Raw genomic sequence first — 12824 nt, 5'->3', positions numbered from 1 at the left:
CCCCCAACTCTATGGCGGGCGAGGAGGAGCCACTTCCGGGTCACCGCGCGGCACTTCCGGGACGCCGGGAGGCTCGGGCCGGGTTTGAGCGGAGATTGAAGAGAGGACTGAGCCCCACTTCCGCCGCCGGCGTCCCGGGACCCGGAAGCTCTTGGCCACCTGACGCTCTCGCTTCCGCGCCCTTTGGCCCTGCAGGAGGCTAGACTGCAAGCCCCAGCATCCCCAGCCAGGGCAAGTTGCTTTTTCAGGCTGGGAAAAAGCTGGACTAAGGCTGCCTCCAGACTGCTTTAATTCTTTGTCAGCCTCTAGGCCATGGAATTCTGGGAGTATGTTGTGGGAGCTCCACTTCCCAGAATTCCATAGCCTTTGAGCCAGACAACACGTGGAAGCGCTGCCATAGTGGGTTATTGGTGCCAAACGGGCTCACCGCGGCCTCCATTTTGCGCAGGACCTCGGCTGAGCATCAGATGGTGACTCTTTCTGCAGCGCACTTGTCTGGAAGCTCCCAGAATCCCCTGCCCTGGCAGAGAGAGAGAGACCTTTGAGAGTCACTGAAAGAAAGAGGTTGGCGGCAGGAGCTTTCCTAAACCTCCGTCTCCTTCCTCAGATGCATTTGCAGGATGTAGCCTGAAGTCTAGCAAAGCTCATGCAGCCAACTTCTTCCTTTCAGTGAGCCTCAAAGGTGCTGCAAAAGCTCTCTGGGTATTAAGTCTGCAGTCTGAGGCGGCTTCGTCTTTGAACACTCACCTGTCACCCCATGGATTTAGCATAGGGCCTAAAGACGGGAAAAGCACCAAATCCCATCTGATCTTGAAAGCGAAACAGGATCAGGCCTGGCCAGGACTTGCGGGGGATACTGCCTAGGAATACTGGGTGCTGTTGGCTGCCTTCGAAGGAAGGGATCCGGACTCCCAGGTCTCTGCCAGACAGAGGCGTCTGCTGTCTCATCATATAGAAAGCAAACAAATGCATTAAGCTAGGGATACCAAGTTCGGAAGGCAGGATCTAGCACATGCTCCGGCCTTGAGCTAACGCCCAGCCGGCTCCTGGCTCCCCACCACATCTTTTCTTAGGATCATAGAGTTGGGAGAGACCCCAAGAAGGGCCCTGATCCAGTCCAACCCCCTTCTTCTGCCGTGCAGGAAATCCAAATCAAAGCATCCCCATTGACAGATGGCCATCCAGCCTCTGCTTAAAGACCTCCAAGGAGGGAGACTCCACTCCACTCCGAGGAAGGAGTGTGTCCCACTGTCGGACAGCCCTTACTCTCAGGAGGTTCCTCCTAATGTTGAGCTAGAATCTCTTTTCCAGGAGCTTGCATCCATTGCTCCATTGTGTCCTATTCTCTGGAGCAGCAGAAAAGAAGCTTGCTCCCTCCTCAATGTGACAGCCCTTCAAAGACATAAACAGGGCTATCATATCACCCCTTAACCGCCCCTTCTCCAGTGTGTTTCCCAGTTGCATTTGGAAGATGTGGGTGCACTTAACTGCTGCCCTTTTGGATGATTGCTTCCTTCACGTCCTCTTCAGCCAGCAATAGTTTTGGAATGGGCATGAAACGCTCTTTTCAGAAGGAGGCAAGATGAAGGAATGTTGATTTCTGTGAATGTCTGAAAAGATGTTGGTTGATTCCTAGAATGGAGGGGTTTAATGGATGCTTGAATGTGGCTCCCACCGGGATCAGTGCAACCTTCTGGCTTTGCTGATGGGGGTTCTCTGGGGCTGCATCTGCACTGCAGAGTTAAAGCAGTTTGACACCGCTTTAACCGCTGTGGCTCAATGCTATGGAATTCGAGGAGTTTTGTCAGATATGTGAAGTCGAAGGCTTTCATGGCCGGCATCCATAGTTTTTTGTGGGTTTTTCTGGCTATGTGGCCATGTTCTGGAAGCGTTTCTTCCTGACACTTTGCCAGATTCTCTGAAGATGCCAGATGCCACAGATGCTGCTGGCGAAACGTCAGGAAGAAACTCTTCTAGAACATGGCATTCACAGAGCCCCCCAAACCCACAAAAACCCAAAGACCCTGTTCTTCGGCTGTGCTTTTGGCAGAGCTCTCTGGCAGAGAAGGCCGAATAGCTCACAAAGGTTTTTCTAGAAGAGTTCATTCCTGATGTGCCAGCCACAGATGCCAGCGAAACATCAGGAATAAACTCTTCTAGAACATGGCCACAGAGCCCAACCCCCCCCCCACAAAAAACCTTTGTGAGCCTTCTCTGTCAGAGAGATCAGATGCCACAACAGACTACAAATCCCAGGATTCCATAGCATGGAGCTATGGCAGTTCAAGTAGCGTCAAACTACATTAATTCTGAAGTGTGGTACCAGCCTGGGGGAGACAATGTAGAGCCATTGAGGGGCATGAGAGGCTGTTGTGCGCAGGGCCTTTCCTGGAGGACCCAGGATGAATGTCCTTCCTTTTCCTCCCAGCATGCATCTCCTTTTCCCCATCCTCTCTTGCTCTCTCTCTTGTTCGCAGGAAGACATGTCCACGCTTTTCCCGTCCCTCTTCCCCCGAGTGACCGAGGCGCTGTGGTTCAACCTGGACCGTCCTTGCGTGGATGAGAACGAACTGCAGCAACAGGAACAGCAGCATCAAGCCTGGGTCAGCCACGAAGGAATGTATTTGCAAGGCAGGAGGGCAAGGCTGGGCATCATCGGTGTTTTCAATAAAACTATAGGAGGAAAGAAGGTCTCCCAAAGGTTTGGGGCCAGGCTCTCTCTCCAAAGGCCCCTCTTTTCCCTTGTGAGTTTTGAGGCCTTTGGGAAAGGATTTCTCTGAGCCCCACCATCCTCAGAGGGAAGAGATGGCCAGCCTGGTCAGTGGCTGCCCCTCAAAAGGACCTCCCACAAGTGGCCAGAATGCCCCCCTTTCTGCTCTCCTTCAGCCGCCAACCAAAGACCTTTTTATCCCGACAACCTTTTCGTTAATACTACAGAAAGTTCTATTATTATTATTATTATTATTTAATATTTATTTTTCTTCCATATATTACAAATATTTACTTCAGCTGTAATTTCATTGTGGTTTCAAATATTGCAGTAACATTACAACATAATCAATGCACAAATAATACACAATCCATAATCATTTCCCAAGTATCTTCATTTTTTTCTATCCCACTCTCCTTCCTTTCAGACCATACTTTATATATCTATATTTCAGCTTATCGGTATTCTTTATTTGTTCACTTTATTCATGCCCATTACAACCCTTCTTTCAAGGTAATACATTTGGTTGGTTAATATAGACCTTGCTCTAATTTCTTTGGAGAAAGTTCTTTTAATAAAGTTTGTTTCTGTGTTCCTCCCTGCTTCTAGTTACATTTTTAAATGCTTTCATACTGTTTGCGTTTAGCACTTGGACTTAACTATCAGCACTCATTTTAATTATTTCCTTAAATTCTGTGTGTAGTTTTATGTTTAGCTGCGTTTTGTTTTATGTTGTAAGCTGCCTTGGTCCTACACTGGCAGAAAGGTGTAATAAAATATAAACAACACACTCAGAAGTCATTTTAGCAAGCCTTCCCTGGGAAAGCCCTCAGTAATCTGAACTAAGACCAGAAACAGAGAAGGCAGGCCTAGGACTAACATCTTCAATTTCTTTCTCCTGTTTGCCTGAAGAAGAAGAAGAAGAAGAAGAAGAAGAAGAAGAAGAAGAAGAAGAAGAAGAAGCAGCCAGCGTGACTCCGAATGCTTGCAACATGTAATTGTGCATTTTGGTTGGCCCAATCAAGGCATCATTTTTAACCTTCTTCGCTTCCTCCTTTTGTTGCAGCTGCAGAGCATAGCAGAGAAGGACAACAACTTGGTCCCAATTGGCAAACCTGCCTCTGAGGTAATAATAACAACCACATAATCTCTCATAATGCTTTGGCATTCTGGGAAGGCATTGGGGGTTCAGGTGAGAGGAACAGCTGTTGAGATTTGGTTTTGCCTTAGCAGACGTATGACGAGGAGGAAGAGGAGGACGACGAAGATGACGAGGACAGTGAGGAAGACTCGGAGGACGACGAGGACATGCAGGACATGGACGAGATGAACGACTACAACGAGTCTCCGGATGACGGGGAGATCAACGAGGTTTGTGGGGAGTGGAGGTCTAGGAGGGAGTCTGTCGTAGGCTCCTCTCCTTAGAAGCATAGAGACCCCAAGAGCCACCCAGTCCAGCCCAATTCTCCCATGCAGGAACTCTCAATCAAAGCATCCCCTGAGACAGATGGCCATCCAGCCTCTGTATAAAAACCTTCAAGGAAGGAGACTCCACCACAATCTCCGAGGAAGGAGTGTGTTTCATTGTCGAACAGCCCTTACTGTCAGGAAGTTCCCCCTAAGGTTGAGCTGGAATCTCTTTTCCTGCAGCTTGCATCCATTGCTCCGGGTCCTATTTTCTGGAGCAGCAGAAAACAAGCTGCTCCATCCTCAGTATGACAACCCTTCAAATATTTAAACAGGGCTCTCAGATCACCTCTGAACCTTCTCTTCTCCAGGCTAAACATCCCCAGCTCCCTAACTCTCTCCTCATAGGGCTTCATGGTTTCCAGGCCCTTCACCATTTTAGTCACCCTCCTTTGGACACATGGCTCCAGTTTCCCAACATCCTTTTTGAATTGTGGGGCCCAGAATTTAGGATTGCTCAGGATATTCTGTTTCTCGTGGTAACTCCCTTGTGTATTCCTGTACAATGGGTTTGGACTGGATGGCACTTGTGGTCTCTTCCAACTCCAGGAGTCTATGATTCTCCAGTCCAGGAACGGAGTTTTCCCCTCAAAGTGTTTTGGGCAGGGCTGCCTTTATCCCAAAGGGAGAGAGCCTAAATGGTTCAGTGCAAAATTCTGGCACCAACTCTTACAAAAGGCTTCTAGTTCTTAAGGTGCTGTGAATGAGTCTTCATAATGATAACTACAGAAGGAAAATATATATATATATATATATATATATATATATATATATATATATATAGCACTGAACCATAGGACTCTCTCCCTGTGTGGGGATGTGTGTGTGTGTGTGTGTGTGTGTGTGTATGGGACATATCCATATATATTCATGCAAAAAAATCTACATTGCAAGTATTTGAAGCTTCATCAGGCAAAGATGTTAAAAATCATACCAGCCACAGATGCTGTCGAAACGTCAGGAATAAACTCTTCTAGAACATGGCCACAACCCCGAAAAACCGACAATAAACTATGTTAAAATTGTTAGATTAGAAAGCTGGGCCAAAGCTAACAAAATGAAATTCAACATGGAGAAATGTAAGGTACTGCACTTGGGGGGGGGGAATGAAATGCATGGATATAGGATTATGGGGGACACCTGGCTGAACAAGAAACTTATACGTGTGAAAGGGATCTGGGAGTCCAAGTACTGTAGATCACAAATTGAACATGAGTCAACAGTGCGATGCGGCAGCTAACAAGGCCGATGCGATTTTAGGCTGCATCAATAGAAGTTTAGTGTCTAGATCAAGGGAAGTCATAGTGCCACTATATTCTGCTTTGGCCAGGCCCCACCTGGAATATTGGGTCCAGTTCTGGGCGCCACAATTCAAAAAGGACATTGAGAAACTGGAGCCATGTATTCAAAGGAGGGCGACTAAAATGGTGAAGGATCTGGAAACCATGAAGCCCTATGAGGAAAGACTCAGGGAACTGCTGGGAATGTTTAGCCTGGAGAAGAGAAGGTTAAGGGGTGATATGATAGCCCTGTTTAAATACTTGAAGGGATGTCATGTTGAGGAGGGAGCAAGCTTGTTTTCTGCTGCTCCAGAGAACAGGACGCAATGGAGCAATGGATGCAAGCTGCAGGAGAAGAGATTCCACCTCAACATTAGGAAGAACTTCCTGAGAGTAAGGGCTGTTCGCCAGTGGAACAAACTCCTTCCTCAGAGTGTAGTGGAGTCTTCTTCCTTAGAGGTCTTTAAGCAGAGGCTGGATGGCCATCTGTCAATGGGGATGCCTTGATTGTGATTTTCTGCATGACAGAATGGGGTTGGACTGGATCAGGGCCCTTCTTGGGGTCTCTTCCAGCTCTGTGATTCTATTTAGCATCTTTGCCTGGTGAAACAGCCTATGAACCTTCGAAAGCTTGCAACGTAGTATTTTTTGTATTTGGTTGGCCCAAGAAAGGAATCTCCGCTTTATGGATTTCAAAGGGAAATGAGGCTGATTGAGAAGGATTTCCTGGTATGTTCCTCCATAAAAGCCTCTGCAAATCCATTCAGAGTAAGAGGTCCCTTAGGGTTTGCCTCTTTCTCAATCCTTCTCTCTCTTCCAAGGTGGACATGGAAGGAGCTGAGCAGGACCAAGACCAGTGGATGATCTAGCCTCTCAGGAGATGCATATCCAGCTCTTAGATCTTCCTGGGAAACGGAGGCAGGCCAGGCCTTTTGCAAAGCAGGCTGGCTGAAGGGGATTGCCCAAGCTTTCTCCCTGGAAAGAAGGCTCCATGCTTCCCCCGTTTGCTCCCTGGAAAACCTTGCTGCGGGGACTTCCTTTGGCGCTCAGCACTTTGGGACCAGATGAAAACTTTGGGGTGAGAAAGGAAAGGGTTTTTGGTCCAGAGTAGGATGGGATGATGTGCCTTTTGCAGCAAAGGCAGCCTCTCTTTGTTCTTTCTCTTTGTGTTCATCTGCTCTCAGTGGAAACTGTTTTATCAATAAACCTGTTTGTTACCTGACCTCTTCCAGTCCCTGTCCTGTTTTGCACCTTCATTGCCACCTTTTGTGTCCAGGCCTAAGGGTCCAGATGTTAAAGCTGGATTGGTTGGATGTTCAGGAGAGCTGTCCTTTCTGAGGCCCAGAAGCAAGAAACGGGAATTTCTTGTCATTCATAGAAAACTTACCCGGCTGTTTGGTTAGCTTTCAAACTGAAGAATGGGAATGAGACAGTGTAAAAGACACAGGAAGATCACCTGTAGATGATGATGATGATATCTAAAAACCACAGGATTGGGTGATGGGTTGCACATTAAATGCCTTGCCAGGAGCATCCCCTGCCTTCAACCTCCACCTCTGCCCCCAATTCTTAATAATAAATAATAATAATAAGTTTTATTTATAGACCACTATTCCGCAATGATCATAGCGGTGTACAGTAAAAGTTGCAATACAATACAAAAAATGGCAAGGCCTCTCTCCCCCTCAAGATGGTGGTCGGGGGGAGGGCTCTCAGTCTTTCCAGGCCAGGCCTCGTCTCTCCCCCTCAAGATGGTGATGATGATTCTTGCCTCTCTAGGGCTGGGAAACGCAACACTGCCACGGCCCCAAGGCCTCCAATGGGGCACCCTTGGTCAGGCCCACCAGAAAAATAAACCTGTCTCTCTGTCCCCGCAATGGAGAAACCCTCCCCCCAGAAACCGGGAGACAGTTTTGTTTTTGTAGAACAAAAATTTACTAAAGGTTGTTTGCACATTTCTATATCTACAATGTTTTCTCTGTTACAGTTTAAAATAAAAGTTCTTCCTGACGTTTCGGCAGCAGCAGCATCTGTGACATCTGGCATCTCCAGAGAATGCTTTGCCTGGAAAAAGTTGGGTGTATATATATATATGTATTTTGTCTATTTTATTATACAGGGGACCCTTGTTATCCGCTGGGGTTTGGTTCCAAGATCCCCCGTGGATAACAAAATCTGTGGATGCTCAAGTCCCATTAAATATAATGGCAGAGCAAAATGGTGTCCCTTATTTAAAATGGAAACTTATACTTTTTTTGAACATTGTCAAACCGTAGATGCTTGAATGCATGTATAAGAAATCAGTGTATAAGAAGGGCCAACTGTATCACCATGTGATATATCTATATTCTCATGTAATCCCAACCACAGGCATGCTATATGTACATCTCCACACAGCTAAGTGTAAACAAGTGCAGTGGACCATACCCCCCCACACACACACATGGCAACACACACACAATGGGTGCAGTCACTACAATAAAGATAGATAGATAGATAGATAGATAGATAGATAGATAGGCAAATAAACATGTCCATCATGTAGGATGTGAAATGTTTGCTGCACGTTAGGTGCATACATTCCAACACGCATGCAGAACTACATGTTTTATTACCCAGGTGCATGCACACACGCACACGCACACACACACATAAATTGTGTGGCATTACAATAATACACTCCATTAGAATCAGAGAATGCTAGAGTTGGAAGAGACCCTAAGGTCCATTGAGTCCAACCCCATTTTGCCACGCAGGAACTCTCAATCAAAGCATCCCCATCCAGCCTCTGCTTAAAGATCTCCAAAGAAGAAGACTCCATTGCACTCCACTGAGGAGTTTGTTCTACTGTCGAACAGCCCTTAATATCAGGAAGTTCCTCCTAATGTTGAGCTGGAATCTCTTTTCCTGGAGCTTGCATCCATTGTTGTGGGTCCTGTTCTCTGGAGCAGCAGAAAACAAGCTTGCTCCCTCCTCAATGTGACATCCCTTCAAGTATTTAAACGGGGCTCTCATATCACCTCTTAACCTTCTCCAGGCTAGACATCCTCTTTATCTTTCTCTTTCTCCTCTTTTTTGGAGAGAGTAATTTATGGGGGGGGGGGGGGCAAAAGGGGGCCTACCACCCAAAAAATGTTTGCTCCCCTTCCAGGGAACTTGGCCTTTGGTCCCCCCATTGCTAGCCTTGCAGGGACTTAGAAAGGGAGAGCAAACTATGTTCGAGTGCCAGTGGAGGCCCCTAAAGCCAAAGGGCCCAAGAGGGTGGCTTCCCTGCCAAGGACCTTGGCCTTCAGCCCCTTCCTTGCTAGCCTTTCAGGGACGCCAAGGAGGAGGGCCATAGATTTTTGTGGGTTTTTCGGGCAATGTGGCCATGTTCTAGAAGAGTTTATTCCTGATGTTTTGCTGGCATCTGTGACTGGCATCTTCAGAGAAGAGTCTAAAGATACCAACCAAGATGCTGGCGAAACATCAGGACTACACTCTTCTAGAACATGGCCACATTGCCCGAAAAACCCACAAAAATCTATGGATGCCAGCCATGAAAGCCTTTGACTTCACATTGGAGTTTATTGGACAAGGGAAATTGGAAGTATAATCCAATGGCAATCGGAACGTAATCATGGGGTTTAAAGTTATTGCGTGATAGACCACCACACGCAATTTTGGGCAATGGGAAGTCAGTTTGAGTGCAACCATGGGGTTTAACATGGCATGCTATTTTCGGGCAGTGGTAAGCCAGTTTGAACACAATTCACATTCACATAAATTCGCTGAACTAGCGAATTCCCATGAATGTGTTCTGGCTCTACTTTTTTCATTCAAAATTAAAGAGAAATTCTTCACATGTGATAAACTCCATTCGAAAGGGAACCCTTTGGGGAAGAAGGCGCAGCAAAAGGGAGGAATGTGCAGGAAGAGCGGGCCTTGTGGGGTCTTGGGATTTCTAGTGCCCCATCTTTTCTTTCTCTGCAAACATGGGGGGAGGTTTCGGGAAGGTGAGCCGGGGGCAGAAGTCTTCTTTTGCTCTCGTTCTGTGCCCCCCCTTCCCTCTCTCTCTGAGGCTTCTCTGACTGATGCTCCCCTCCCTTGGCTTTCATCCCAACAGCTATGCCATCGGCTTTGATCTCTCCCAGGAAAGGATGGTAAGTGGTCCAAAGACACACACATCCTCCATTTGGCCCCTCTTCTGCCTGGGACCCAAAGGGGGGGGGGGTGCTTGCCCTCCTCCCAGGGTGCCAGGTGCGTGTGGCAGCGGTGGATTGGGGCCTCCTGGACCCCTCCCTTCCCTTCATCCACCTCTCTCTTCTCTCTGCAGGGTCCCTTCCTCGCCAACTGCCCCATCGCCTCCGGAAGGTAAGGCCCCTCCCTCCCTCTCTGGGGCTCCCCTGAGATGCCTAGGCCAATGCCCCCCTCTTTCCAGGGGTGTCACTTGGAGGGTGCAGGGGGTGCAGAGCGCACCAGGGGAGGGGTGGCCCCACTTCTGCTCAAACACCAGCAGTTTGGCAGAAACATTGGGCCGTTTGCCTGGATCTCTTTAAAATGCTTTGAGGGTTGGTGGCAGAGAGGTCAACCTCAGCAGGCGAAGAAGGAGGAGGAGGAGGAGGAAGACATGTTGGCTTTTAAAGAGTGTTCTTTTACCATTTTCTTTACAAACAGTACATTTTAACAACTCTTCACTATGCACATGTGAATACATTAAGATTATGCATAGGATAGTGTAATTTGAAGGGATAATTTTAATTTTGCTAGTTCTTTACGTTGTAACTATTAGCATGACATTCAGTGGCATATAGGAATTATGATTTACGAGTAACATTAGTGCAAAAGAGCATTACTAAGGACTGTGTAAGGTGTGAAATGGGAGGAGGAGGAGGAGGTCACTGGAGGGGGGAGACTCCATGAGTGACCGCTCCAGGTGACACCAACCCTCTTTCTCTGCAGGATCATGTCGTGATGGAGGCCTCAATGGTGTGGCCCCCCCCCGATCAGGAACGTGGTGGAAGCCCCCAAAGACCCCCGAAGGATCTGCCGCTGCCTCCCTTCCTGAGTCCCTCTTGGACTCCCCCATTTGGCTTCCTCTTTGCCTCCCCCCAGACCTGCCCCCCTCTTTTCTCTCCGTGCAGATGGATGGAAAGTCCAGAAGATCCAGGAGGAACCCAGAGAAGAGAGGGGCCCTAGGAATCCTTTTTAACCCCTCCTTCCTTCCTCCCTTCCTTCTTTCCTTCCTTTGGGTGTGTGTGTAAGATAAGGGCCTTCATCCAGAGAGGGGCTTTTCTGCCCCCCCACTGACCCCCGCCCAGTTCCCCAGAAAGAAGAATAAAAGCTTTGCAAGACCCAAGCTGGCCTCAGGTGTCTCTTTGTGTTGGGCGGCAGGAGGGGGGCTGTTTCAAGGACTTTTTGGAGCTCAGATCCGGAGTGACTCCTGGTTCAGCTACGCGAATTCACTTTATAACATGAGTGTTTTCTCACACCTGGTTGCCCTTCCATTGCTCTTCCGAATCGAGGGGGAATCAAATCCAAGACAAGTCACGTGATGCAGATTCACGCAAAGCGGAGTGAGTGCAAATTTGATTACCAGACCGGTGCATACCATGCGGATTCAACTATTCGAATCGGCACCCTTGTGCATGCTCAGTGAGGCCCTGGACGCATCGTGACCTTTTACATTTTGGGGTGAAAAGGGGTGCAACTTCTTGTTTCCTGTTTCGCGTAATTGCACGATTGCGTGAATATTTGCCTCATGAATATTTTTGTGTCGTCTTCATTCCCTTTTTTATTTTCCCTTCCATTTCAGCAACTTCAACACACACATATAAAGGTATACACACACACACAGAGATAGATAGACATCTGTATATTCACATTGACACACATACACACACATATATATATATTCCAAAGAAATGAGTTGCCCTAGAAACACACCTCCTCCTCCTCCTCCTCCTCCTCCTCCTCCTCCCCCCACATAGCGGCCGGGAAGTGCGCCTGAGGCGGGGGAATAGGAAATGGAAGGAAACCATAGCCCCCCCCCCCCCGCCCCCCAATTGCAGATGGGAGGAATGGGAAGCTCATGGTGAAAAACAGGGTCCTGCCCAGTTCATGTGAAAATGTTTAAAAAGCCATAACCCCCAGGAAAGGTTTCAGCCTTATCCCAGAAACAACGGAGCGAACAACGCCTCGGTTGCCCTGAAAGTGAAAGGACCACCGGAAGGAAATGGGGGGAAATTGCAGCACTGCATCATGGGAAATTTGCAACTCGGGGGGGGGGGTTGCGGTGGTGTCCCAGAGCAGAAGCAAAGTTGCATTCCGCACCAGACCAATTCGGAGTGGAATCGAAGGGAGCTTGGAAGCGATTTCTGTGAATTCTCTTGTGACCGAATTCACCAAAATGAGGGGTCACTTTGGAATCACTGCGGAAGCCCCATGGAAGGAGCCCCCATAGAAAGGAATCGCGTGTGATAATACATCATGTTTCCGCATGAATTCGCATCGCTGGACCCGCAGTCATGTCAGATCTGAGCTGCAAAAACCTCAGTGTGATAAACACCCCAGTTAAACCAGCCCAAGGGACCAGCAAAGACCTAATGGTTACGGTTCAAAGAGAGAGGACAAAGAGCCCTTAAAGGGGGTCTGGCCGGGAACCAGACGCCTTCAGTTTGGGGAGGGGGTCTTCAAGAGGGACGTTGCTGGGGAAGGGTGGCCGGAGGAGGGGGGTGTCATTTCCCCGACCCTTTGCCCCCAGGAAGGGCGTCTTTCCAGCTGCCCCACTGGGCCTCCAAGGGGCAGAAGGACATCTCCAGCCAACAGGCTGCTCCAAGTGGTCAGTAGGGCTGGCCTAATGTCCAGCAAACAGGGTGACCAGATGTCCTCAGCGCAAAGGAGGCACTCCAAAATGAAGGACGTCTAAAAAAACCCCATGGCTTGGCAATATTTTAAAACTGTACAAATTCCCCAAAAACAAACTTTGAGTTGGCCATTTTCTATAAGGGACACCATTTTACTTTGCCATTGCCTTTAATCAGTCCCTGCCAGGGAGAAGAAAGAGAGCAGCCATTTTGAGTGGGATTTTTGGATGGCTTTTTGTTTTGCTCAGAGGAAATGAGTTTGCTATGTATTTCATATGCATTATCCTACTTGAGAGTATGTATTTTCCCTGGAAGAAGACTAACCATCCATTTTGAAGCCAAGCCCTCCCTCCAGTCCATCTGCCTTGGTCCAGGCCTCGGAGGCAGAGAGGAACTGCTGGACCTCTTACCTTTTCCTTCTACCACTCCCTTCTTCTCCTTCTGTGTCGTGTCTTTTTAGATTGGAAGCCCGAGGGCAGGGAACCCTCTAACTAAAAATACTGTATGTACAGCGCTGTGTAA

At 48.2% G+C, this 12824-nt stretch overlaps 1 protein-coding gene across 8 annotated transcripts; it reads left to right on the top strand.

The window, feature by feature from the left end:
• Window positions 1–2: 2 nt before the first annotated feature.
• LOC149320254 (anaphase-promoting complex subunit 15) lies at window positions 3–10786 on the top strand. 8 transcript variants are annotated; one of them, XM_089513209.1, is made up of 8 exons: window positions 3–231; window positions 2478–2603; window positions 3777–3836; window positions 3941–4081; window positions 7445–7530; window positions 9563–9599; window positions 9773–9810; window positions 10399–10786. In XM_089513209.1, the coding sequence occupies exons 2-8, from the start codon at window positions 2484–2486 to the stop codon at window positions 10409–10411; spliced, it is 495 nt and encodes a 164-aa protein (XP_089369335.1). In that variant the 5' UTR covers window positions 3–231; window positions 2478–2483; the 3' UTR covers window positions 10412–10786. The 8 variants fall into 8 exon arrangements, 7 of the variants coding, with proteins under 7 accessions (XP_089369335.1, XP_089369334.1, XP_089369336.1 ...); XM_089513208.1 differs by lacking the exon at window positions 3–231 and adding an exon at window positions 238–470; XM_089513210.1 differs by lacking the exon at window positions 3–231 and adding an exon at window positions 523–915.
• Window positions 10787–12824: the final 2038 nt, after the last annotated feature.

Source organism: Sceloporus occidentalis, unplaced genomic scaffold, assembly GCF_023333645.1.
Source record: "Sceloporus occidentalis isolate IW3139 unplaced genomic scaffold, rSceOcc1.0.p SCAF_2, whole genome shotgun sequence".
NCBI classification, from domain to species: Eukaryota; Metazoa; Chordata; class Lepidosauria; order Squamata; family Phrynosomatidae; genus Sceloporus; species Sceloporus occidentalis.
Note: the sequence above shows the minus strand (reverse complement) of the source record. Positions and strands in the feature narration are given on the sequence as shown.

What these genes read in the sequence shown, in the direction of transcription:
- LOC149320254 (XM_089513206.1), top strand. Translation starts at nt 2,403, where the DNA reads ATGAATGTCCTTCCTTTTCCTCCCAGCATGCATCTCCTTTTCCCCATC. An exon ending in AACAGCAGCATCAAGCCTGG is followed by an intron (nt 2,604 to 3,776) that starts GTCAGCCACGAA and finishes CTTTTGTTGCAG; the next exon opens with CTGCAGAGCATAGCAGAGAA. An exon ending in GAATGCTTTGCCTGGAAAAA is followed by an intron (nt 7,531 to 9,562) that starts GTTGGGTGTATA and finishes TCATCCCAACAG; the next exon opens with CTATGCCATCGGCTTTGATC.